A 23,599-nucleotide genomic window follows, 5' to 3' on the forward strand; every position below is an offset into this window, starting at 1 on the left:
TTTGGCTAGCGGCGATGGTTGAAGAAGAGAAGGAGCTGAGGCCGAAAAGATGGCTACCGGATGACAACTCACATCGAAGATTAAAAGGTCCCTAAAGCCTCAAGAATCGGAGGCAGTCCCGTATTCATATCGAGGACTGGGATCAATGGTTAACGTTAACTCAAAAGTGTAAATCCTATAGCCGCTACGATTACCGGATCGGATATTAAACTCGGGAGAACAGCGTTGACGGACGTTGATGTTTTGTTTAGACAGTGGTAGGACAGGCAGTGACTAGGGGGTACTTGATACTATGGTAGCAGGGTATGTTGTCATTTGCAGAAGCCGATCACTGCGTAATTTGAAAAAGGGGCCTGCCTCATTGCGGCTGGTCAGCTTCTTCACGGCTACCACCATGTCGATGTCGAGTGGTTTGTCGTCGCCAACCTTCACCTCCGTTTCGACGACCTCGTCGTTCGACATGGTGTCGCCGAGGTCCCGCTCATCATCTACCATGTCTTCTCAGTCATTCGTCTTGTCTGAGGACGACGACTCCGATGACGAGATTGTCTGGAGTGTCGCATCCTCTGGCATTTTATCGCAATCCGACATATCGACCGAAAGTAGTCTTTTCCCTTTATCAGAGGGCGATTTCGTCCTTCTTGATCCACCGGGCACCCTTGATACTCACAGTGGTCTCTCGACTCCGAGCGCTGTCGTATCTCAAGCTTCTGATGATACTTCTTCCATCAGCCTATCTTCTGACTTCGCGGGGCTTTCGCTCACCGCAACCACCCCAAAGCGAAAGGCGAAGGCTAGCAAGCGAAAGAAGAAGCGGAACCCCCCTGCTGTAACGTCCACCGCAGCTTCTCCGGCACCTCCAGAGCGACCGTCGTCAGTAGCGAACCCTGACCAAGGCTTCGACGCCGACGCCCAGATCTAAGCGTAGACGTTCTCGTAAGTCCAAGAGCTCTGCGTCCAATCCAGGTTTGGGCGCCCGGCCTATTGTGGACTGACATATCAGAGGGAGTATCTGAAAGGGGCGACGAGGTTTCTGTACCTTCATTATACGACGATGCTGTCCGATACATAACTTCGTACGTTCCATCTGAGTCCTATTACACCTCTATCTCACTGTCATATGTCCTAGATTTCTCACCAATCCAACAGCGAAGGAGACTGTATGTCACTTGCGCCTTCTTCAGTCCCTGATCATCGAACTGGGACTAACAACATCGTCTATTCCTACGTCCCTCACGTCCGCCAAAACTCTCATCAAGTCCCAGGCGTTCGTGAATATCCGAGATTATCTCGCTCTTCGCGGACAGGGTCTTTCAGCCGTTCAGAGAGCTATGCATCCCAGCAGGTCTGCTTTGCGCAAGGATATCAAGAGAAAGGGGAACCCGGCATCACTTAAGTGGGTTAAGCAGAATGGATTGCAAGTCTTACTTGTATCTTGCTATCCTTGATTTAGGGGAAACGAACACGGAGTTCTATAAAGATGAAGATCATTGTACTGTATTTTTCTGTTTTCTTCTTCGGATTTCTGCGCTACCTTGATTCACAGTTATCTACCGATTTTTACAGCCATTCTCTGTTTGTATACAGTAATGCGCTTTTCTGCCCGTCATTGTTGTCATACTATCATACCATCACTAGCCAAACTTTTACCCTTTGCTCAATCTATATCAACATACATATTCCCTTGCTTAACAACAAATGAACCAGGGATCTGCATCTGAATGATTTGACCTGATCGCAACACGACTGAGCAGGTAGAGCAGACTACATTTTGTCACAATTGTCGTATCTTCCAATATACTACGCTATTGTTGTATCCGGCTACGGCGGTCTGTTCGACCTCAGCTTTTCGACTCCACAACTGACCTTTCAGATCCGTCACCTTCACTCCCTTTCGTTTTCGAAGAATAGCCCTCTCGTCGCCCATCTGGATCGTAGTCGGCACAGGGACACTCGACTTTTTCCCGTTCCCAAGCTCTGAATCTTGATTCTTGCCCCAAGCCAAGAGATCGCACCCTGCTCTCCCGCCATCCGATGTGTCGAGCGTCAGTAGAACATGACCTGTCTGTGATACGCTCACTGATCGTGGGATAATCGGTACTATGCTCTGGGTAGCATCGCTGTCTGCAATTTTAGAGCAAACGAGTAAGTATCCGGACCGATACGCGTAATTCGATACCAACATTCAGACAGATTGCCAACATTCTTTGCCCGTACGGGTGTACCCTGAGCATTGCTGAACAAATTGTTGCCAAGGCCGCCCCATTGGCCATTTCCGCACATGAAGATATCTGCTTTGCCTTCTTCTGGATACTCTACTTTGAAACAAGTCAAGTCACCTCCTACTCAGACTTTTTAGTTTTCTGCGAGAACTGATGATGCATATAAAACGCCCACCGGCAGAGATATCAACGCATTTACTATGCGTCTGGTGAGACATTCGCCATGGGATAACCTCAGTTGGAACCGTAACTGCAGGAACCGTAACACTGCCGCCCAACCCAATCTGCCTGGACAGACGAATCAGACGAATTGACCGGCCACTATTAAAGTCCTTACCCGTATTCATTCGCGCCCCAACCTAATATGTAACCAGTGGTTGTTCGAATAAAACTGTTCCGTCCACCTGCAGCTACCTGACTAACTGGTATGTCACGTAGCGAAGGAATCTCATAGATAGTCGGACAGAATCTGATAGTGTCGTTGTCCTTCCAGGCTTCTGCGGAAGAATTAGATGCAATACTGAGCATCAGAAATAAGTACATGCCGGGTTCCTTTCCCAGGAAGAGTACCGCCGCTGAGTGGTTTTGGTATTAGCTGTACTGGTAGAACGGAATGTCCAAAAGGATGACCAGGATCAGGGACTTCGATTTTTCGGAACCCAAGTTGACCATATACGTTGGCGTTACAGTTCACGGGATGGGCAAATGCCCTCCCCGAGCTTGTTAATGCCAACAAATGGTCGTTTCCCGCAGAGATTGACACAAACCTTTGAAATATTTTCAAAAATAAAGTAAAAGGATGTGGAAGAAGGGCCTTACAATTCGTGTCTTTTTAGTTGCTGCTGAGGTTTTATCTCCACAAAATCAACAGCTTCTTCTTCCTTACCCCAGAGCCAGCCCATACTCCACAAAGGGTAGCTTGACGGTGTGGAGGATCCAGCAGGCAACGATTGCTTCGAAGCGGATGCTTCCATGACATAAATTTGCCCGGATGCGGAAAGAGCATACAATTTTGATTCCGTCAACTGAAGTTGTACGATATTCTGAATATCAAGTAAGACATCGTGCTTCAGAGGAAGATGTGGTATCGCACTTTGTTTCGCAGCGTCGGTGCAGGGCTATCATGTTCTACGGAGCCAAAGTGACCAGCTCCCCATTGATACACGTCTCCTCGAGCGTCTACACACGCTGCATGGTCCTTGTGTAGGACCAGGTCTCTGAGTGCAACGCCTTCCAGCCACTCTGCAATGGCAGGTGTGCGGATGGAATCTGGCTCTTCCCTATCCAGTAACAGTGTTTTGGACCTGGTAACATCATATACATGTAGGCACAAGAAACATTGGAGAACGGCGTCACACACTGGTTAGAGCCCCAGACAATTGATTGCAGCGCCTCTGAGTCTTTTATGTCGCTGTCTCGAGTTACTTTTGTAGGTGTTTGCGAAGGACCAGGCCATTCACTGTCATTATGTATGATTTCTCTGTTCGAACGCCATATTAAGGCACCAGAAATAACGACTGAAGACACTATAATTGCGCGCGAAGCATATCTAGGTTGCTGACGGAGGAGCGAAGAAGTATGGATTTGGCGTAACCTTGACTTGAATGTGAAGGCTGCTCGTCGGTGCATGTGAAGGAAGTGAGGAAGGGAGTCAAGGGACAGTCTCAGATGAAGGACCGTAGGAAATGTTTCGGCCCGGAAGCCCGCCAAGAATTTTTTTTCAAATTTAACAAGTTGACTGCTACTTACTATATCTACAAAGACGTACTAATCCTAATATTACCTATCGTACATCCACAGTGCTGGTAGCTGCTGAAACTGTCTTAGCCCAAGCTGATTGGTCAACTGCAACCCCGCCAGCTGCCTTCCACAACCTTGCTAGCCAGTACGCAGGCTCCAGCCACTTGCCCTCAAATGTGACGACGTTAACATCGCATTTACCAACATCGCGAAGCCTCTTGGATAAGCAGCCCATCAACAGGTCCATCTGCCATCGCTGGATCAATGCTGATATCCCAACCCATCGTTGATGCTATGACTCTGGCTTGCTTGCGCAGAGCCTCGTGTTTCCGAAGATGTGACCAGTGCTTTTTTGGCCTTGATGGATTGGATGGTCCTGCGCTTCTCGCCACCCTGCCAAGTACCAAAGGGCGTACCTCATGACGAAGATGTTTGAAACGACCGTGGCGAGTTCCTCTCGTTTAACGGCGGTCGCCAGCTCCAGCATTTCCTGCTCGTCCCCGCCAACGTCCATGGTGCGTTCTCTAGAGCCTCGGTGTTATCATTTGCACGATATTGGTTGGTAACTGTCTGGACAGTATGTATACCTGACTGTCCAACAGAGGTGGATGTCACGGGGTTGGGCGTTACTTTGGTAAATGGAATAGCTGAAAGCGAGGTAGGTCCATCGAAAGGGAACATATGATCTCTGTCACCACGGTGTCCAAAAGGCGCCCTATACAGGTGCCTGTTGAGTGATAAACGGAACTTGTTCATTTCGGAAACAAGGTCATCCGTATTGTGGGGTTCGGGGTCTGATAGAGGTGCGTTGAGGCTGTAAGAGTTACAGGATTCATTAGCCCTTGTGGGATGCACAGAATTCGGTTATAGTCCTGGCTCCAGGACGAGGCATATCAATGCCAGCTTGCGAGTAATGCTCCGCCGGAAGAGCACCAGTGAAGACGCCCCCGTAGTGCTGGTTAGATTCTGATGCTACAATGGAACTCGATTCTTGGCTTGTCGGCGCTGCTGCCACCAGGTCCCAGAGGTTATTGGTCCCAAGTCCGCCATGACAGGCAGTAGTGATAACCATGACCTTTCCTTTACAGGTTCGAACAGAAGCCTCGAGCTCGTCTTTCGTGAGCTGGCGACAAACGCCCTCGCCGTTGCCAATCAGAAACTTGCCCTCGATGTCGCTATGGCCGCATAAAATTATAATCAGAGTCTCCCCTTCCTCGACGGCTGCAGCACCATCTCTGATCGATATCAAGGCATCCGTCTTCAGGTGGCTAGACATACTAGTGACGACGTCGATGTTCTCTGGACAGGATAACTGAAGACGCTCGCAAGAGGGATCGCCTATAATCATCTTGGGATTATCTGAGAAGGGCACGAAGAGTAGACTCGGCGAGGCAAGTGAGCAGGACAGATTTAGGGGAGGTTGATGAAGACGTCAAAGCGCAGTGAAGTAGTACAAGGGAATCCATGACTTTCCAGTCATTGGAAAGCGTTCTATCGTGGTCATCCTCAACTCCCAGTACAACAAATATCTGAGGAGGCATTGGAAGTTTCTGTAATACAAGGCAGATGGAAAAAGAATGAGGGCATTGGATCACTGTAATGGCCAAGGCAGATATTCGTAGTTGAAGTGGTATCCGGACAGGGGTAGATCGGAGAGAGACCTAGGTTTTATGAGACCCTGGTGCTCCTGAACAGAAACGTAATGACGTCCGTACTCTCCGTACTACAGCAGGCTAAAGTCTATGAAATAGATACTGGAGGATAGTTGCAAAGAAAGCTCGGACGAGCCTAAGACTAACGTCAGAAGTTGTTATAGTCGCGCTGAAACTAAAGACAAATAGCTAGGACTGAGATTTCTTCTTCTTTTTGCGTTTAGTAGTCGCATCTACACCATCCCTCTTCCTCTTGTTTCCCATCGACTCTTCCTTCTCTCCAGTATGCTCATTCTTGGCCTGCTTTACCACCTCATTGCACATCGCGTGGATAGAAGTCGACGACTTGAATCCCGAAGCAGACAACTTGTCTGACAACTTTTCCCAACTCGACGACGCCCAGATGGCGTCGATATCTGGTGATGAAGAGAGGCGAGATGTTTGTTTTATCGACAGCAACACCAGTTTGAATAGATCTTTCATCTGAGCCGCGTTGACGGATGTCTTGCCGTCGCATGCATCATTTATAAACTCATGTAATGCTTCACGCAACGCTGTCATGAATGCTACCACGTCCGCGTCTGATTTCTCCTGAAAGTGATGTGAGCCTATGTTTGAACACAGAAAAGATGAATCATCCGTACAAATTTCGGCAACTGAGCGACAAGGACGTATATCAAGCGGAACGCCTGACACTTGCCGATACACATTGATCGCTTTTTTGGACAAGTCAATAAGATCCTGGCGTAAACTCCATCCAAGCGCCGGTATCCGCATGATGAGATCTTGGAAAAAGTTGAGATTCAAAGCGGAATTTTTGCGGGTCAAGAAATCAACAAGGGATTCCCGATACGTATCAAGCACCTGCTCTGCACCCTGTTGAGCCGCCACGACCTTGGCCAGATATAGGCTGCAAGAGCTCAGGATGGCCAATAGTTCTGATGAACGTGCTTTACGTGCATGAGCGTGTAGTGATTGAATAATGGATGCAGCTTGAGCCACAGGGGCAAGTAGGTATATCCTTGGCTTTTGTTATACGGGATCGGAGAATGCCCTGGGTCTTGTCAGAGAGCTGCTTCTCGTCGGTGCCAGAGGAAACGATCAGGTCGACCAGAGGCAGGATGAGATTGATCACAAGGGGACTTGAAGGCAGCTTCTTGAGGAACAGATCGACCAAGTCGAGCACCCTGTTTTTGAAATGGGTAGCTTCACGTTGTGCATCGACATCTTGAAATAGAGTTAGAATTGTTCTGGGGATGACATGATTGTTACTAACCTTTAGACGTCTTCCCTACTTGCATTCGGGACTTGAAGACCTCCGCGAGTTGCCCATCGAGTGCCAGCATTTGATCATCGTCCATCAGCATCTCATCATCATCTGTATCGCCAGTGACAGGCTCCACGCCGTTCATTTTCAGGGCCTCCAGGATTTTACTCCGAAGCTCGTCGTCCACTTCCTCTTCAGCATCATCCTCGCTTGCCTCATCAGCACTCTGTTCCTCGCATGTCAGAGTCGCTTTGATCTTCAGTCACCTTCATCTGCAGACATGCCTTCGTCTTCACTTGCATCTTCTGAATCTTCGGCATTGAGATCTCGAGATTCAAGTTGCTGCATAGGTGGGTCATATCAGAAGGGGTTTTCCATCTGTTTCAGAGGAACTTACTGTAAGAATAAGATCGACGGTGCTCTCTTTCACTAAATCTGTTAAAGACGCAAAGGCGTGATTCGCGATAATTCGCAGGTATCCACTAGGCTTCTCTAACAGACCAATGATAATGTCTATTAACCCATCGATAGGTTCCGGAGCGTCTTCATCGTCACCATCGACCTTGGCGGCCTTCTTCTTGCTCTTCTTGCCGGTCTTGTTGCGAGGAAACAGGCGTTCCACGAAGTCGATGCATGACTACGGGCCGGCCCTGTGAGTCCAAAAAACTGACTATGGAGTACTGAGCTTACCTCCAGAGTTTCTACTGCGGTTTCATCTTCTTCATTAGTACAATATTCGTGCGCCACTAGCCCCAAAAGTAGCAGTTGGCAGCCTTGCGCCGCGTCATTGCCGGAAGTGACCTGGAACCATACGATCAACATATAATTTCTTTAGTACAGATAAGGTTTACCTTTCTCAGATGGGCATCTAATTCTTTGGCTTTCGTTCGAAGAGCCTGGACCTCTTCGTCGGGTTCCAAAAGGTACGACACGTTCTTATCTTTCTCTAGTCCTTCAATTGTTGTAACAACTTTGTGTATCCAATAGTCTCCATCGGAGGACATGGCCGAAGATTTTAAAGTTTTCGTTCCGTCCTCTAGAGCAGAAGAAATACGAATGAGGGGGGAAAACCATACGTGAACTTTTCATAGTGCTTACCGTTAGTTATTGTGAAGGTCTGACTTGTGAGATCGGAAAGACAGGCCAAGAGTCGACTGCGACTATACAGCCTGAGAGCATCGGATAGCGGCGGCTTGAGTACGTAGTCCGTCTACAAGGGATAAGTATAAGAAATTCAATTGCGAAACGGATAACATACACCACGATACGAATTCTGCTTAGCGGGTTTCCGTACAATGAAGAACCCATTAACCACAAACCACTCCAGGATCTGTCGGATCCAGTCATCTCGTCTGGGTATTGAGCCATTTTTAACTAGCGCGACAAGCTGATCCATGACCCAAGATCTACGTGCATTGATGCCTTCTGTGTCATCTCTATTCGATGTATTTAGTAAGGAAGACCAGTAGAGATACAGATGAAACACATACTTGTCTATACCTTCATTCCCATTGAATTGGGAAATTAGATGGTCCACGTAGTGAGTAATGCCATCCGCATTCATCGAAGAAAGGATCGATTCGACGGTTTTCGTTTTGGTCAACTGGTCAAACTGTCGACTGCCATTTACGCCAGTAAGCTGAACGATCAGTCCCATACCCAGCTGCGGCCTCTCCTTCACGAAATTGGATACTCCAATAGCCTACCAAAAATATCAGACGGGCGCTGGACACATCAAAGAAATAACCAACAGTTTGTTTAGCGGCTTTGTGCAGATATCTATCTGGTTTAGACGAGTGGTTGATCCACGTACGCATGAAATTTTTCGTAAAGATCATAGGAATATCATCGGCCAGTACTCGTGGCAAAGCCTTTTGGAAAACTTGGAAACCCCAGTACTTTCGTTCCGGAGAGGACGTGGAGGAGAACAGACACTCTGCGAAGAGACTTTAAGCGATGAAGTGTGAGCACAGATAAATGGGATATACCATCAACAACTATCCTGAAAAATTCCGGGAAAGTCCCCTTCGCCTGCTGATTAGACCCTGAACTGGGAAGCAGATAATCGAATATTATGTCCCAGACAAAATTCAACTCGGGTTTCCATGAGCTTCCGGAAGATTTGGAGTGACTTTCTTCATCATCAATATCCTTCGAAGTATCCTCAGAGGACCATCGACGTAGAAGAGGCGAAGACAGACCTTTAGTATCTGTCCGAGAGCGTGGTAATTTCCAGTGCTGAGCAACTCTGGATTTTTGAACATCGGAGAGGTGTATTTCCGCCAATCGTGATCGGGACACAGATGCTGGAGTTTGAGCATCAGCGCCACCTTTTCAGACGTCCACTGAGAGTCGCTGCCCAAGGTCGTCTCGATGGAATAACCTAAACCCTCCTCCTTCCAAGGAACACTCGACGAGTTGAGGGCTTCTGATGCTAGAAGAATTGTCCACCAAGCACTTTCCCGAAGCCAGCTTTTCTTCTCTCCGAGCGCAATCAATTCTGATACAATATCCTTGAAGCTCTGTAGGGATGATGCAGAGGTGGAGGAAGATGCAGATTCCGGTAAAGGGTCCGTCCGAACAAATAAACCTGACTGAATGACAGCGGTGATTCCAAAAAGACGAGCAAACAGGACATCTCTCTCTTCCTGTCCAGTCATGGATTTTTGAGTTTTTGTAGCATCCATGATCAGTGATAGTATTTGTGCACATGTGAACGTCAGGATTCTAGACAGAAGCTATAGAGGAACGTTCATGAAAAAAGCAACCTAAGCAAAACGGTATGAACTTACCTCTGTCAACGCAACCGAAAACCCTAATCTGCTGCTCTCCCTCGGACTCGCCAGCCCACGAACAAGACGTCGTACGGAATATGACACATCATGCGCATTGTACTTGTCTAAAGGGTCGACGTTGTTGTCCTCCTGGCTTTCATCCTCGGAAGTATCTGAAGAGTCCTTAGCAAATTGTTCCTGGAACTGCTCTAGTGACGAGATGAGCTTGACAGAGGCATCGATGCGCTCTTTCTTGGATGATGAAGAGAGATTCCAAAAAAGCGGGAGAGTCGTAGACATTTATGACGAGTCTAAAAATAAAAGTCAAAAATTTGGAAGGAGTGTTTGGTTGTGTAGATACCTCCGGTCCGAATCGGTCCGCCTTGGCCTACATTTTTTTTGAGTACAAGGATTACTTATTGATCAAAGCTGGCGCTTATCAAGGTGTTCGGATGTGCAAGGGGGGCCTAGAGGGCACCCGACGTTTCAATCTAATTGTTTGCATTTCACAATTTACTATAGAACAATAGTGTGCTTATGGTTGAGAGTTGGTATTCTTATTTAAATGCTCATTATGATTGACATTAATGTCAAAATAAATCTACCAGCATACAGATGAGTACGTGGAACCATACGGTAGGCAGAGAAATATACAAGGATTAATGCAATGGCACATATCTTCATAACCGCTTCCTAATCAACATGCATCCAATGTCCCTTCACACCGAGTCGACATTTTTCACAATCTGAGCGGGGTCCCATAGTGACGCGCTGCCTTTTGGTGGGAGACAGAGTACTTGATCTCAGTCCTCCGGATTCCATGGAGATATTCATAGGCGTAAGACTGTCTGAGACTGGCGTGCGAGGCCTTGTCACATTAACAATACCGCCTTCGACTCTTATTGTCTCGGGGGTAGGTGGCGTGACATCGATTGAAGGGAGACGAGATAGAAAGGAGCCCTGAGCATGGTTTGCGAGTGGTCGTGATGCGTTTGCATCAGTGAACGACGGTGATAAATTCCGAGGTGACTGACGATGCGCTGCGAAGGTGTCGCGCGTATGAGACGTACTGGGAAACGTCGTTTGCAGAGGTAATAGTACAGGTCTTCCTGGACCATAGGCCAAAGTAGAAGGCTCATCGACATCATCCAAGTCCTACGACCGCCATTAGTCTCGCAAAAAATGAATCAAGCCAATCACGCACCATGGTATCTGAGTTACTCTCCGAATCTGGTACATATTCTTTCGGTGTTCCGATGCTCAAGCCGCCTGTCTGTTGTACCCAATCCTCAGAGGGGTGCCGACTACTGCTGCCACTCGAGGGGAGTGAATTCGTAAATAGTGGTGAAGGTAGCCCATCTCCCAAAGCAGGAGTCAGGCGCTTCTGTGAGAAAAGGAAGTAAAAGTGTTGCGAGGTAAAAGTTGTTTGAAAGACCCACGACAGGACGACTGGAAGGGCTGTCTTCCTCGGTGGGACGGGGTCGCTTGGAGGACGTATTGAACTTGGACATGGAGTGAAAGGCGCTGGCCGGCGAAAACATATCGACCTCCATTTGAACCATTTTGGTTACAAAGGCTTGCGTCGGAGCGAGAAAAACGCAGAGTTATGTCATACAGCTAGTTGAGAAACAAGGACCTTGGAAGCTCAGCCACCTCAGCCACTGCAATTCGCGTCACAGGGATCACATGTCCATTGCACGCGACGCGACGCGTTGACAACTGAAAGCAGCATTCGACGCCATGATATTTCTACTACTCTAGGTATTTTCTACATTTTCTACCGCAACTATATGAGCTAGATAGGAACTAAATCGTGATCATCATATTCATCCCTGCATGTTAAGCGGAGTCCTGGGTAGCCTGGGTTCACCCTGGGCGTAAGGTTCTCCTGTCTCGGCACGAGCAAGATCATTCAACCAAGCCCCCTTGGGTTGAATCTTGACACCACGAGAGTACATGACAGCCAGGTACAGCCAGGCCAGGGCATTACCCACGGTGCCGACCTCATCGGAGACATGTGTCTTCGCATACTTGCTCATAGTCCTGTGTAACTCGACATCGGTGTAGAGGTCGAAGAGGTGCTGGGCGACGGCAGCATTGTCACCGGGCTTAGTAATATATCCTGACTTGCCGTGCTCGACTTGAAGAGGAATACCACCTGTAAGGGAGGCAACAATCGGAATTCCAGCGTGGATAGCTTCGGAGACCTTGACTTCAAAGCCTTCGCGGGTCGAAAGTTGCAGCGCAATCTTCGCGTTAGACATAAGCGCATTCAACACTATACCAACATCAGCATACCTCGGGTGTGACAGGGACATGAACTTACATTGGTCACTGGGAGGAAGCCTCATAACGACGAAGTCGTTTGCGTACTCCCTGTATGCATCGGAATAGATCAACTGCATAACTTGATCGTATATGATGCTGGCATCGGGGTCATCGACAGCGCCTGAAAACGAAAATGTGAACATCACAAGACACATAAAACATAACTATCATACCATGACCACAGATCAACATCTGCGGGTGTTCATCGTCCTCGAGGTCGGGGCACTTGGCCTTGAGGAGGCGTCGGAGTTTCACGTAAGAATCGATAACGTTAGGGATACCCTTTGCGGGGTCGAACCGGGCAATTTGGATGATGTAGCTACGCTGTGGCCATTGGAGTTCGTTCATCTTCTCCTTGACACACAGGCTTCGGAACTCTCCCATGTAAAATGCGGAGTCCCAAGCACCAAGATCCTTGTTCAGACCATCGAGCCTGGATCACATGAATCAGTATACAATTTTGATGAGGGTTAAAAAACCACTGACCAGTCAGTGGCAGCTCCAAGTAACGCCAACTTCTCGATGGGAACGTCAGAGGGAACGAATTTGTTCACCGGGTGACCTTGGTTGATGTCGTCAGCGCCGCCTGGGAAATGCTTTGCGTCCATTGTGACTCACTGATAAACAGGTCGGCAAGCTGGATGTTGTTCCACAGATATTTCCACACCTCCTCTTGTGGTGAACCAGGGACATGGACCAAATCGCTACGGATCTCGATATGCGAACGGTACACAATGGGCAACTCAGGGCGGAGTTTCTTAATTAGAGGTATAAGACCGGGCATCTGAGGATCATCTACGAACCGGTAAGAAAGCCAAGCACAAGAACAGGAAATGATATTCTCACCTATGAAAGCAACATCGACACCGCCAGGAGCCAAGGGACCTCCTTCGGCAGTCCAGCGGAGACCATTCTTCAAGATCCAAGCGTCAAAGGATTCTTTGGCGTCGTTGGTCAGGCGGAGATCTGAGGCGGCGACCCCTTGGAGGATGTTGTGGTTGTTCTTGGTAGTTCTGAATACCTGGGGCGACGGATTTGGAACGTACCTTGCATAAGGCAGTTAGGTACGGTGAATATTCACGCCGGAAAGTCTGTAAAAGGGACATACCATGCAGCGTCAACGTCAAGTGCGGTCAAGAACCTAATCAAGGCGTGTCTCATCTATGTACAAAAATATGTCAGGTGGAAATGATTGAATTGCTTGAGCGATATTCTCACGAGGGCTACGCCACCTAGATTAATTGCCATGACAGGATTAGATCACCAGTCATATGTCAATTTTTGTGGGGCAAGTTACTAACCTCCTTGTGGGGTCGAAGAGAAGAATCCAATCTTGACTTGCTTTTCGCGTAATTCATCCGCAAGCTTAACAACGGCGTTCCAGGTGCTTCAAGTCATGATCAGTAAAAGACCCCTACAACGTACGGTAAACCGACATACCCAGACCCCACGGTTTTCTTGTACTCATCTAGATCATCTAACAAATGAATTTTGCCAGCGGCATCGACGGTGACCTGGTTCCGAGGACCAATACTAAGGCGAGGGTTGTTTCCGGGACCAAAGTACATTATACATTTCCGTGCTGCAGAGTCGGCTTGCTCATCGAGAGTGCGTAGGATAGGGAGACGACCCGTGACACCGACCTGGAGGTGCGGATCCGCAGCAGCTATATGAGCGGACTCTACGTACACTGTTGGAGTCTCGGCCCCAGAGGGAACATAGGAACCAGTAGTGGATGAGATGCGGTGTTTGATGTTGGGGCGTGTCGCGGAGTCTGTGTGGAAAGGCTTGATATTGAAGACGATAGGAACAATATCCATGTCAAGCCACAGGCGTGTACACAAATTTGGAGACTGAATAGAAGCGCATATATCATGATCTGATGGCTTGGACAGGGTAAAAAGTATAGCATACCTCGCGAAGGAGCGACAGAGTGACACCGGCGCCAAGGAACTTGCATAGATGTTCGCTGCAGAAGCTGCGAAGCGTCTCCAAGACGTGCTGTTCGATGACTTTGGCGGTCTTCTCGAGCTCTGTAGCAGAGTATGGGATGATGGTGGACGCGAAGTCAGTACTGTAGACCGAGTCATGAACAGAGACCGCGATTTCGAACTGGGTATTGTTGTTGACTGGATTGCCAGCGATACCAGCCCACATAGGCTACATAGGTCATCAGGATACGAGTACGAGAGAGAGATGGTGACTGACGGTCAAACTAGAGTACGAGGCAGCAACATGGGGTTTCTTGCCGGACACAGAGGAGAGACGACGCCTGACGGCGTCAGAAGTCTTGGATTCAAACTGATGGTGTTGATGAGCCTTGGTAGACATTATTGAAGGCAACGTCAAGATGGGGTAGCAGGAGAAAGAGAATAAACGGCGATGAGGGTTATATACGGGAATCGGACGGTCTGGTTCCCCAGAAGAAGGGAAGAGGCCGGCATGGTCCAGGTTTGGGTCTTTTCCATGAATTGAATGTCTTGATCGTCTGGAGATGGGTGCTAGGCCACGCGCCAGTCGCCGTTTCAGCATCGTGGCCATCTTTCCCTTCTTAGCTCCCATCCATCACCGCGACTGGGGGACCAGGTCAGTCTCCGTCTTTAGCCCCGCACGTTCTTCATGTCTCCCTGCAATCAATGCGGCGCCAGCACCGTATGGGACGACGATGCATCCTCGGCTATTTGCACCATCTGCGGTACTCTCGTAGATTCGTCACAGTCCGTTCTTTCGTCAATACCCGATTACCAGGCTGCCTCATCGTCATGGAATCCTTCTTTTCTTCCAAAATCGACCCTCAAATCCCTCCGGAATCCCAATTGGCAGCTTGCCGGGCAAGGAAAGGAAGCAAGGGACAGGCAGAATTCCGTAAGTTCTACTACAGCCCTTTCACTTTTGTTCTGTTGCTTCTTAATCTAAACGAACGTGTAGGCAGCCATGCACTGAGTTCATCAATTCGCTGGCAAATATACTTTCCGTCCCAACATTGTCTTCCCGAGCCACTACTTTGTTCACCCAGGCTATGGCTGCAGGCAATTTTAGGTGGGGAAGGAAAGCAAAGCTTGTAGCAGGCGCCTGCCTGTCTATCGCTCTTCGTGAATCCAAGAGGCCTGATTTTCTTCGAGACATCGCCTTTCTCCTGGATCAGCATTATGCCCACCTGACACGCGTGCTGTCGTCCATCCTGTCCTTGCTTAACGTTTCTCTCACATCAAGTGACCCCTTCTTTCACGTATCAAATCTTCAGTCACATCTTTCTTCGGTCATCCAGGACCAGGTGGAAGCCATTAATTTGCCTCCCTCCCTTGTCACCGTGATTAGGCCTTTATCCCAAACCTCTGTTACCAACACTTGTCGCTCTCTATCTGATCTCTTGGCCCGAATGTCGCCCTCAGACCCAGCCCCTGCCACCCAGATACATGGTACAGCTTGCGCTATCTTTATGCTTGCACTTGAAGCTGAAGCTCGCGCAACTTTACCAAGTCTAGGTGAACTCGGTGCATGCCTGGCTGCCAGATGCTCCGTGGGCAAAGGTCTCGTCATGAACAGATATAAAGCTATTCAGGGCGACATTGTTACCATGATGGAAGGTATCCAGTGGCTTGATCAGTACCAAAAGAAGAATAACGGTCGAGCAAAAGTTTCAAAGCGGTTGCTTGTGGCCCGCGGCCTTCCCGATGTGCTCTCCTGGCAGGATGAAATTTGGAGGAAAAAAATTGAGGAACAAGGACGTCCCATCGTTGATCTTGATTGCGATTGTGACGAGGATGTGGATCTGAACGATCATGAAATCGACCAGGCTAATTTCGCTTGTTCCCATCCGACTTCCGCTTCTACCCATGAGTTAAACATCCGACCGCGTAAGAAGCAAAAAACACGACATGCTCTCTCCGAAGCCAGTCAATTTTTACTCGACCCTCTTTCGGGTTCACTTCCGTTATCTGCTCTATCCGTTAAATCTTCCGTTACTGAACATGCCCATGGAAATCTCCACAGAAACAACGAGCCACAGGATCTCCATACATATCTTCCACTCACATCATACCTTCTTGCTGCCCCACTTACAGCCCTCCAGTCGTCAAAAAAGCCTACCCGTCTCCAGCTCTTGTCAGTTGCTCGCGGAGGCGCTAGTACGTCCGATGTTGACGACGACGAGCTATTTGAGGATGGGGAGCTAGAAGGACTTATGCGCACAGAAGAAGAAATCCAAGACTTGATAGAAATATGGGAGCGGGAGAAGTTGATGGAAGTCGAGTCCGACCAGGAACGGCGAGCCCACAAAACAAAGAACAAAGCGAAGATTAGGTACAAAGGTGGTAAGGAGAATAACGAGAACGACCATGAATCATTCGTAGGTTCGAAGAAGGTCAACACCGATGCTCTGGCCCGATTCATGGCGGACGACTACGATGATATGCGGGATGACGATTCGGAAGATGTCGTCAACGTTCTTGGCCTTGGTTTTTCGGACGATGAAGATGAAGACGAAGATGGTCAAGACAATAGTATGAACGGGATCATGATGCAGCACGCATATTCTACTTTGGGTCACGAGCGCAAACCCTCACCAGATACTGGCCAACAACCACAGGACGACAACGAAGTCGTCGTCTTGCGAGGTTGGCGACCGCCCTCCCCTGATGGCTCTTCCCTTCATGAAAGCCGATACGATCAGGAGTATGACTGATATACCCCCTCACCATTCATGATGATACCAATTGACAACGGCACTATATTTTGTATATATCACAGGTCCTTGGATTTATTTGTACATTAGGTCGTATAATTTATTCTTCTTTGATTATCCGGTATGTATTGTTATAGGAACCACATTGTATATTGTTCATTACTTCATAACACGTAGAATTATCCAGTCCGCTGGTTATCGGATAGGATCCGCCGTTGGCTTATGATGTGCTGCGGGAGCCTCTTGAACGACGGTCGAGGCTCCTTCCCTCCAGACCTCTTCAAGCGGCGGAGTATGCCTTTGCACGGTTCCGTCCAGCTCGTAAGCTTCTTCAGGTGCGGCATCATCGGTGTACCGTCGTGTCAGCGTGGGACGACTTGTCTGTACGCCACTCTGGTCCACGGAGCTGTCATAACGATGATGCAAAGGAAGTCCCTCCTCTGGCTCGCGAGGGATACGAGGAGAGTATGGGCGGTGCGACAGCTCAGACGCCAAACTAGGGTAGTACTGGCGGTAAGAAAAATACGCTAGAACAGTTCCAAGAAGAGAACCAATGAGGACATCATGCCAATGATCTTGGCATTTGGGGTCAGAACGAAACAAAACATCAATGAGTAAGAAATACGAACGACGATAGTCCATGGTTCGTGAAATCGCCACCAGCGCAGCAGCTGCGAAAGGCGAGAGCGATAGCCAGGCTTTACCCTATACGACAGCTGAGTAGTTGAAGAATAATCTATGAGTATCGCTTACGGCGTGGCCGCGTTTATCAAAAAGATGCAGTTTGCCGGCAAGATAAAACGCTAGAAACCCGAGTCCAGCGAAAGATACTTAACCGAGGTGTGAGTAATGAACATGAGGAAACATAGCGGCCACCGTACAACTCGAATGCCCGGAAGGGAAACTCCGAAATCCGTCCCGTAGAATGCTGTTGTCCTGTTGTTGGCATATTGTGTAATTTGATAACCCGAACGTGGGGTCCACCGCACCGGCTAGCGGTTGACAACGGTCGACGATGTCTATGGTGAGAAATTTATTAGGCAGAAACATATGTTGCATACAAATTGCGTACCAGGGCGAGGACGTCCGACAGTTATCTTTGAGAACTGTGTGATAGAACCTGTCAAGGCAAGGCCAAGGATCACTGGTGAGGGATTTATTAGTCTACATGAAGGTTCCTTCATTCATAATGAATGCGTACACCCAAGCGTGCCTAGCGGGAAAAAACAAGACGTTCAGCTTTTCGTGTAATCCAAGACAGACGATAGCACGTACCGTTATGTAAATCCCACCATGAACGTATTGTGAATAGATTGACGACAGGTTGGATAAGCAGCGGGGCAACGAAGCAGATAAAATATAGAGCTATGTTCTAAACGAAGACCTTCAGATGCTGTGCGGGGATTTCAATGAAATGGTACGCACCGGAACCCTTTCGTGAAGAGCATAACTGTTTGCATCGAAACTATCAATGGCAACGCCCAAAGTGATTAAAACCCTAAGAACACCCACGTATGACGAAGACTATATTCCCGCATCAGCAATAGGAGAAGGGCGTAATCGCTAGAAAACGTACGACGTGTCCGCCAATGAGAACTGCCTTCGGTAACCATCCACTTTGTCCAAAGAAAAGAATAACGCTCTTTGGGAAACAGTAAGTCTGCGCCACAAAATAAACACCGGTGACCTACGCAAGAACGATGGTCAGGATCCTGCGAGCGAATTGTAAGTCAGGGATACTCGAAGTGTGACTGAGCTGGCTCACCAGTCCGGGGCATAAGAGAAGATGATTTTGCGGCGCCTAGCTGCCGACATTTTTGGTCTTGCTTGGGCCGCATCTGTTGGTTTCGTAAAGAAAGGACGCATGTTCGAAGCTTGCTCGTGAGCAGGATCGGAAAGACGGGCGTATGACATAGGAGTGCACTGGTGTGGTGGCGGCTATTTTTGAACCCGCTTATGGACAGTCACTGCCACCGCGTGCCGAATATATTAAAAGTTTTAGCTAAATTTCAGTATCAATCTTATCTCCCCGTAAATACTTCATGTCCTTTATCCGATGTAATGCTCTCATCACAAGGGCCGCAGACTGCGCAAGCGCTATAGAATCGGTACCACACGTCAGCACCACCCCATGGTGTTCGTGGGTAAGTACCTACCATCAAGGGCTAGTACTATCTCGGCCCCTTCGACGTCGCATTCTTCGCTGAAGCTAACTATACCCTTCGCAATTGAATCCCGGGCGGTGCCCAACTGCGCTCCATTCAACTTTGTCTGCCACCTGACGAGTAAAGAAGCATGCCCCGGGGCAACGTCAGCTTGTGGTTCTCAAAAAGGTCCAGTCGCAGTGAACCGTTCAATCTGACTGTCACTTTTCTTGATCTTGCCGTCAATGATCATCTGGCTGGTACTAATGTCTGGTATCAAATCACTCAGAGCCATGAAAGTATGAATGAATGATGAAGAAGCTACTTGCCATATAATGTTATCTAACTTTACTCCGTAACAAGGGAAGAGTGCATGCATCCTTGTGCGTATCTCATGTTAGTTTTGAACGTAACCCTCGCCCCTTGACTCCATCAAGGTCATCTAATAAGTCGGCATAGAAAATCCGAAGCAAAGTGGGAAAGCCACACTTGCCTATATGGCGCGAGTTTTCCTGTAACCGATGCTCTCTATAATTATATTGGAAGGAAATATTTGGTAATACTGGTGCGGGTTTCATCTCCTTACACTCCAGCAGAAGCACGATCTATTAAATATGTAAGTCTCCGTATCTAATTACTTACCTTCCATCAGCTGTGGACACTCTTCTGGAAGAAGATAGTGAATGTCCGTCAAAGTAGAATTATTGTGATAGAAAAAGCATACCGACTCCACAGGTAATGCAGATATCCGAGTCAAGAGCTGTATCGACTTCTAATCAAAAATCAGCTGTCCGACCTTGCCAAAGGCACATACTCCAACAACGACTACTTTTTCAATGAAATCCGTCCCTTTTCCGCATTTAGAAGAATCCAAAATTTGTTTTTAGAATTCATCCTTGAATTCATAGTTGTCAAGCAAGAAGTACGAGACAACAATATCTCAGCGAATCATGCCAGGTAATAGAGGTGCTTCCGCACCTCACTGGAACCAAGAACCGGGGTTACAGGGTTTACACGCTCCTCTCACTACCGTGTTGAACTTTGACGGTCCATTTATTATCAACACTCGGAAGAGAGATCCACTTCTCTGGCATAGGCGTAGCTTTCTTGCCAGTTGGCAAACTAAGAATAGTCATAAGAATCAGTCTACTTCGCAGGAGAGCGTACAGGCCAGATGCCCGGGAACTAGAACAATAAGACATATTTTGCATCCTAGGTTGCTTCTAGGTCATCCAGTGCCTTTGATCGTACAACCAGACCGCTCTGCCCACCACCAACAATCAACACAGCTGAATCTGAGTGTTCGAATGCAGTTTCGCACCTTTGCTTCTCAGTCCACAAAGGATCGTTCGATTCTGGATGTCGCAGAGGTCCTGCCTTTTCCGGAGATCCTTTTAGACTTTCGAGATTGATTAGGTGCAGTGGGAAAGGAATTAAGCGCGCAACACCCGAAACATGGCCTCTATAGCCAGTTTCGAGATCAAATAAGACCTGGGACGCTGGAGACTCTGATATTCGTGTCTTATTCTAAATAACTTTAGTTCGGATGGCTCCAGGAGACAGTCAAGGACTTGTTTGATGTTAAAGATGTCATCTACGCGTCTCCTGCCTCCGCGGGCTTCGAGAACGACGCAAACTATTCATACACACGGCGCTCCGTATCCACATTAAGGGGAAATTCGACAAGTTTAAGGCTGGCACTCAGACAACGGCAGGCACAAGGCGCTTGAAGATACTCGGAGATAGGTGCACAAAGCGCAGTCCTTCCAGCTGCCATGCCTCTTCAAGTGCTGCTTCGTTGTGTCACTTTGGGGCGAGTCTTACATCCAGGCCGATTTCACATCCTTTGAGACCCCTCGGAGATTGTGCTTTGATGCGGGGATGGGGAGACGAGGTAAATATGGAGAATATACCAGAGCAAGGCCGGGCAATAGCTACCCGAGGGTTGTTTACGTGATTACCAGTATTCTCTCCGAATGGCGGCGCGTATCCTATTGTGCCTATCGTATTGAGTCATTAAGCTGCCGTGTGCTCAGATAAGTGAGCGCTCGAACGCACCGGTCTGCATTTCCGAAGGTGAACGGATAGCAAAAATAATAATAGTTTCAGCGTGTATGTTGGAACGTGGTATCTTACAACAATGTTTCATGCGTGACTATACCTTCCTGTGAATAATCCTTCTTCAATCAACTTGATCTCTGTTGGTCCGGTCAGGACCCGGAGTGGACTCAAAGGACAATAAAAGACTGGCACTCACGCATAGCCAAATGCTTAGAATAGAACCGGCACATCGCAAGATTACCTGGGCATCCTACGTCAGCAATAACTTTAAAGTATGCTCAGGCAGGCTCCTACCCATCACTGGCCACAAACCCGGAATACCAGGCTCTCGCCATATACCATTAATTTCCCCTTCTTCGTCCATACCCCAGACGGGGCCACATCTCCGACCAACATCATCTCCGCAGAGGCTCACAACTCCGCCTCGAGTGTCGCCTAGTCTAGATATCCTTCGTGACATCATTTTTCGTTGCAGATGAGAAAGCATGCATACCCTGTTGCAAAGAGGACAACGTCCGCCATTAATTGACTTCCGTCTTCAAAGAGCAGTCCAGTCTCTGTGAACCGTTCGATTTGACTATCGTTTTTGAGTTTGATCTTGCCGTCAATGATCATCTGGCTGGCACCGACATCTAAGAGTAAGCCATTCAGCATGATGGAGGCATGGGACCTGTGAAAGAAACGCCTAGCCTAGATAATAGCCTCCAGCCTTGGCCCAAGCCAACAGAAGAACGCCTGCATCTTTGTATCCTAAATTGGTTCTGAAACCTCGTGCTTTGAGGCCTTCAAGAATGTCTCTAGGGAATATTTCAGTACAGCAAAATCGAAGAATCGCAAAGTCATACCTGTCCAGCTCCACTATTTTGCGCATTTGCCTGAAACCAATCCCCTCCATGAGAAGATTGGGGAAGGACGCATTGATAATATCAGCAACCTCTGTAGGGGGACCATTTTCTTCGTAAAGTCCTATACATGCAATTTTAACCAGCAGCAAACGACAGCTTTGTTTCTACGGACCTTCCATTAATGTTTTAATGCCGTGCTTTGTAGACATTACACATGTGGAGCTTCTCTGGAACATCGTCACGTCTAACGAGGATTGAATTGACAGCTGTTATACGAGGGAATGATAAAAGCATACCGACACCATGATTGTAGTAGTCAACGCAGATATCGTGGGCTGTGACATCTGATCAATGACCAGCGATGAAGGCTTCCGTTTAACTTACCAGAAGTACACGATCCGATGACAACAACCTTCTTGCCAATATGATCCTCAGCCTTTCCGTGCTCAAGAGAGTGCAAGATCTGGCCTCTAAATTTATCCTAGAGACCAGAGGTGAGTGAACGTAGAATGAGTGTATGTTCGACGAACCATGCCAGGGTAGTGGGGTACATTTCCAGTACCACCTGCAAAACCAGTAGCCAAAACGACATGATTGACCTTGAAGACACGCTCTTCTCCACTACTGCGTTGAACTTTGACAATCCATTTGTTATCAGCGTCTGGAAGAGCGCTGACCACCGTTGAAGATGTCCAAATGTTTACCTCCATGGCGTCGGCGTAGCCTTCTAACCAGTTGGCGAGCTAATCACGATTATCAGCATTTGTTAAGAGCGTATTTGGAAGGTACTACCTTCTTTGCAGGCGTGTATACAGGCCAAGTGCTCGGGAATCTGACGTAGTTCAGTTAGAAGCATTTACGATTAAACAGATTCACAGGACTCACGGAATGAAAGGTAGGTGGTCATACCCTATGATAAGACGGGATGGTGAGCATAAACGAGGGAGGTTGAAGGAGCAAGGTACATACAAACCGGGTCATGCAAGCATAATGCGTCGTAACGCGTCCTCCAGTTATCACCAACCCGGGGATGTTTCTCAACTACAAGACAGGAAATACCCAGGGCTTTCAATCGTACAGCAGTTACCAGGCCGCCCTGCCCACCACCGACGATCAACACAGTCGGGTCTGAGTCTTCGAACGCTGCCTCGCGATTACGCTCTTCGGTCCATAAACCATGATTCGGTTCTGGATCACGCAGAGGACCTTTCTTCTCCGGGAAGCCTTTCAGACTTTCAAGATTGGTCAGGATGCAGTGGCCTTTCCAGCTTCCATCGGCCTGAGGAACTAAACGGACAACACCCGAAGCATTGCTTAAATCGCCAGACTCGAAGTCAAATAAGAATTGGATCCATGCAATGTCGGGGTAGGGACGTTGGAGACCGAGATATTCGTCTCTTATCTTGAACGATTGCAGCTTAGATTGTCGTAGTCTATCGGTGAGAAATTGTTTGATCTTGGGAACACCTGAGAATGTACGAAAATCACAGGTGAGAACGAGAAGATCTCTCCAGTAAGCATCGTCCGTGAGCAGATTCAGTACACCGTCGACATTGCCGGCTTCTGCGTGCTGTGAGAATGACGCGAACCAGTCGTATGCAATACTCTTTGCATCTAAACCAGGAGGGAGACTTTCCACGCCAAGTTTTGGGAGGGCGGGTAGGATGGAGCTCATGGTGGAGACCGCGTAAAGGCTATCTATCCTGTCACGGATGGTGTTGGGTGTGCAACTCGGATCTCAGTCAAGCCGTCCGTCAAGTTTGCTACACGTGTGTTGATCATAAGACGTACAAGGGCAAAATAATTCAACGTACATGGGAATCCATTGGATTCAACCGGAAGCCCGGAGACAACGCGCCCGACAGGTCCAAGCATACGACCT

The 23,599-nt window shown here is 48.2% G+C and overlaps 9 protein-coding genes across 9 annotated transcripts; 2 read left to right on the plus strand and 7 right to left on the minus strand.

The window, feature by feature from the left end:
* Positions 1 to 325: 325 nt before the first annotated feature.
* On the plus strand, positions 326 to 1,723 carry EV420DRAFT_1536691 (uncharacterized protein). The gene is given in 5 exon segments (XM_060472887.1): positions 326 to 877; positions 897 to 936; positions 967 to 986; positions 1,006 to 1,076; positions 1,130 to 1,723. 5 exon segments carry the CDS (start codon positions 395 to 397, stop codon positions 1,446 to 1,448), a joined length of 933 nt encoding a protein of 310 aa, XP_060331779.1. The 5' UTR covers positions 326 to 394; the 3' UTR covers positions 1,449 to 1,723.
* EV420DRAFT_1536693 (regulator of chromosome condensation 1/beta-lactamase-inhibitor protein II) lies at positions 1,724 to 3,909 on the minus strand. Its single transcript, XM_060472888.1, has 8 exons — positions 3,583 to 3,909; positions 3,316 to 3,526; positions 3,042 to 3,265; positions 2,793 to 2,989; positions 2,560 to 2,719; positions 2,398 to 2,510; positions 2,184 to 2,342; positions 1,724 to 2,124 (listed from the first exon to the last, which is right to left on the minus strand). Exons 1-8 carry the CDS (start codon positions 3,849 to 3,851, stop codon positions 1,775 to 1,777), a joined length of 1,683 nt encoding a protein of 560 aa, XP_060331780.1. The 5' UTR covers positions 3,852 to 3,909; the 3' UTR covers positions 1,724 to 1,774.
* A 96-nt stretch (positions 3,910 to 4,005) lies between these two features.
* EV420DRAFT_1641789 (uncharacterized protein) lies at positions 4,006 to 5,238 on the minus strand (the record flags this gene model as incomplete). The annotated part of the gene is made up of 5 exons (XM_060477282.1): positions 4,006 to 4,209; positions 4,262 to 4,319; positions 4,379 to 4,493; positions 4,550 to 4,756; positions 4,818 to 5,238. 5 exons carry the CDS (start codon positions 5,236 to 5,238, stop codon positions 4,006 to 4,008), a joined length of 1,005 nt encoding a protein of 334 aa, XP_060331781.1.
* Positions 5,239 to 5,803: 565 nt separating this feature from the next.
* EV420DRAFT_1641790 (DNA polymerase phi-domain-containing protein) lies at positions 5,804 to 9,955 on the minus strand (the record flags this gene model as incomplete). The annotated part of the gene is made up of 16 exons (XM_060477283.1): positions 5,804 to 6,205; positions 6,259 to 6,270; positions 6,323 to 6,564; positions 6,617 to 6,841; positions 6,891 to 7,130; positions 7,178 to 7,223; positions 7,279 to 7,518; positions 7,572 to 7,682; positions 7,733 to 7,917; positions 7,980 to 8,091; positions 8,140 to 8,317; positions 8,372 to 8,583; positions 8,633 to 8,817; positions 8,870 to 9,032; positions 9,083 to 9,619; positions 9,674 to 9,955. 16 exons carry the CDS (start codon positions 9,953 to 9,955, stop codon positions 5,804 to 5,806), a joined length of 3,372 nt encoding a protein of 1,123 aa, XP_060331782.1.
* A 329-nt stretch (positions 9,956 to 10,284) lies between these two features.
* On the minus strand, positions 10,285 to 11,453 carry EV420DRAFT_275047 (uncharacterized protein). Its single transcript, XM_060481506.1, has 3 exons — positions 11,095 to 11,453; positions 10,860 to 11,039; positions 10,285 to 10,810 (listed from the first exon to the last, which is right to left on the minus strand). Exons 1-3 carry the CDS (start codon positions 11,215 to 11,217, stop codon positions 10,349 to 10,351), a joined length of 765 nt encoding a protein of 254 aa, XP_060331783.1. The 5' UTR covers positions 11,218 to 11,453; the 3' UTR covers positions 10,285 to 10,348.
* A 28-nt stretch (positions 11,454 to 11,481) lies between these two features.
* On the minus strand, positions 11,482 to 14,314 carry EV420DRAFT_1269040 (trehalose phosphorylase; the record flags this gene model as incomplete). The annotated part of the gene is made up of 12 exons (XM_060467476.1): positions 11,482 to 11,933; positions 11,982 to 12,104; positions 12,157 to 12,416; positions 12,470 to 12,545; positions 12,602 to 12,778; positions 12,830 to 13,029; positions 13,092 to 13,144; positions 13,202 to 13,215; positions 13,285 to 13,370; positions 13,424 to 13,836; positions 13,898 to 14,143; positions 14,192 to 14,314. 12 exons carry the CDS (start codon positions 14,312 to 14,314, stop codon positions 11,482 to 11,484), a joined length of 2,223 nt encoding a protein of 740 aa, XP_060331784.1.
* A 288-nt stretch (positions 14,315 to 14,602) lies between these two features.
* Positions 14,603 to 16,667, plus strand: EV420DRAFT_1641793 (uncharacterized protein; the record flags this gene model as incomplete). Its single annotated transcript, XM_060477284.1, has 2 exons — positions 14,603 to 14,848; positions 14,916 to 16,667. 2 exons carry the CDS (start codon positions 14,603 to 14,605, stop codon positions 16,665 to 16,667), a joined length of 1,998 nt encoding a protein of 665 aa, XP_060331785.1.
* Positions 16,668 to 16,862: 195 nt separating this feature from the next.
* EV420DRAFT_1641794 (phosphatidic acid phosphatase type 2/haloperoxidase) lies at positions 16,863 to 18,581 on the minus strand (the record flags this gene model as incomplete). Its single annotated transcript, XM_060477285.1, has 11 exons — positions 16,863 to 17,242; positions 17,297 to 17,372; positions 17,421 to 17,497; positions 17,549 to 17,686; positions 17,740 to 17,811; positions 17,869 to 17,880; positions 17,943 to 18,039; positions 18,093 to 18,191; positions 18,244 to 18,307; positions 18,359 to 18,379; positions 18,433 to 18,581. The coding sequence occupies 11 exons, from the start codon at positions 18,579 to 18,581 to the stop codon at positions 16,863 to 16,865; spliced, it is 1,185 nt and encodes a 394-aa protein (XP_060331786.1).
* A 1,908-nt stretch (positions 18,582 to 20,489) lies between these two features.
* On the minus strand, positions 20,490 to 23,553 carry EV420DRAFT_274806 (uncharacterized protein). The gene is made up of 15 exons (XM_060481505.1): positions 23,532 to 23,553; positions 22,687 to 23,480; positions 22,603 to 22,627; positions 22,510 to 22,549; positions 22,248 to 22,460; positions 22,102 to 22,198; positions 22,014 to 22,052; positions 21,890 to 21,961; positions 21,718 to 21,838; positions 21,563 to 21,669; positions 21,366 to 21,504; positions 21,167 to 21,312; positions 21,069 to 21,113; positions 20,870 to 21,009; positions 20,490 to 20,811 (listed from the first exon to the last, which is right to left on the minus strand). The coding sequence occupies exons 2-14, from the start codon at positions 23,390 to 23,392 to the stop codon at positions 20,957 to 20,959; spliced, it is 1,803 nt and encodes a 600-aa protein (XP_060331787.1). The 5' UTR covers positions 23,393 to 23,480; positions 23,532 to 23,553; the 3' UTR covers positions 20,490 to 20,811; positions 20,870 to 20,956.
* Between the last annotated feature and the right edge of the window lie 46 nt (positions 23,554 to 23,599).

This window comes from Desarmillaria tabescens (assembly GCF_030435595.1).
Source record: "Desarmillaria tabescens strain CCBAS 213 chromosome Unknown EV420scaffold_14, whole genome shotgun sequence".
Taxonomy (NCBI): domain Eukaryota; kingdom Fungi; phylum Basidiomycota; class Agaricomycetes; order Agaricales; family Physalacriaceae; genus Desarmillaria; species Desarmillaria tabescens.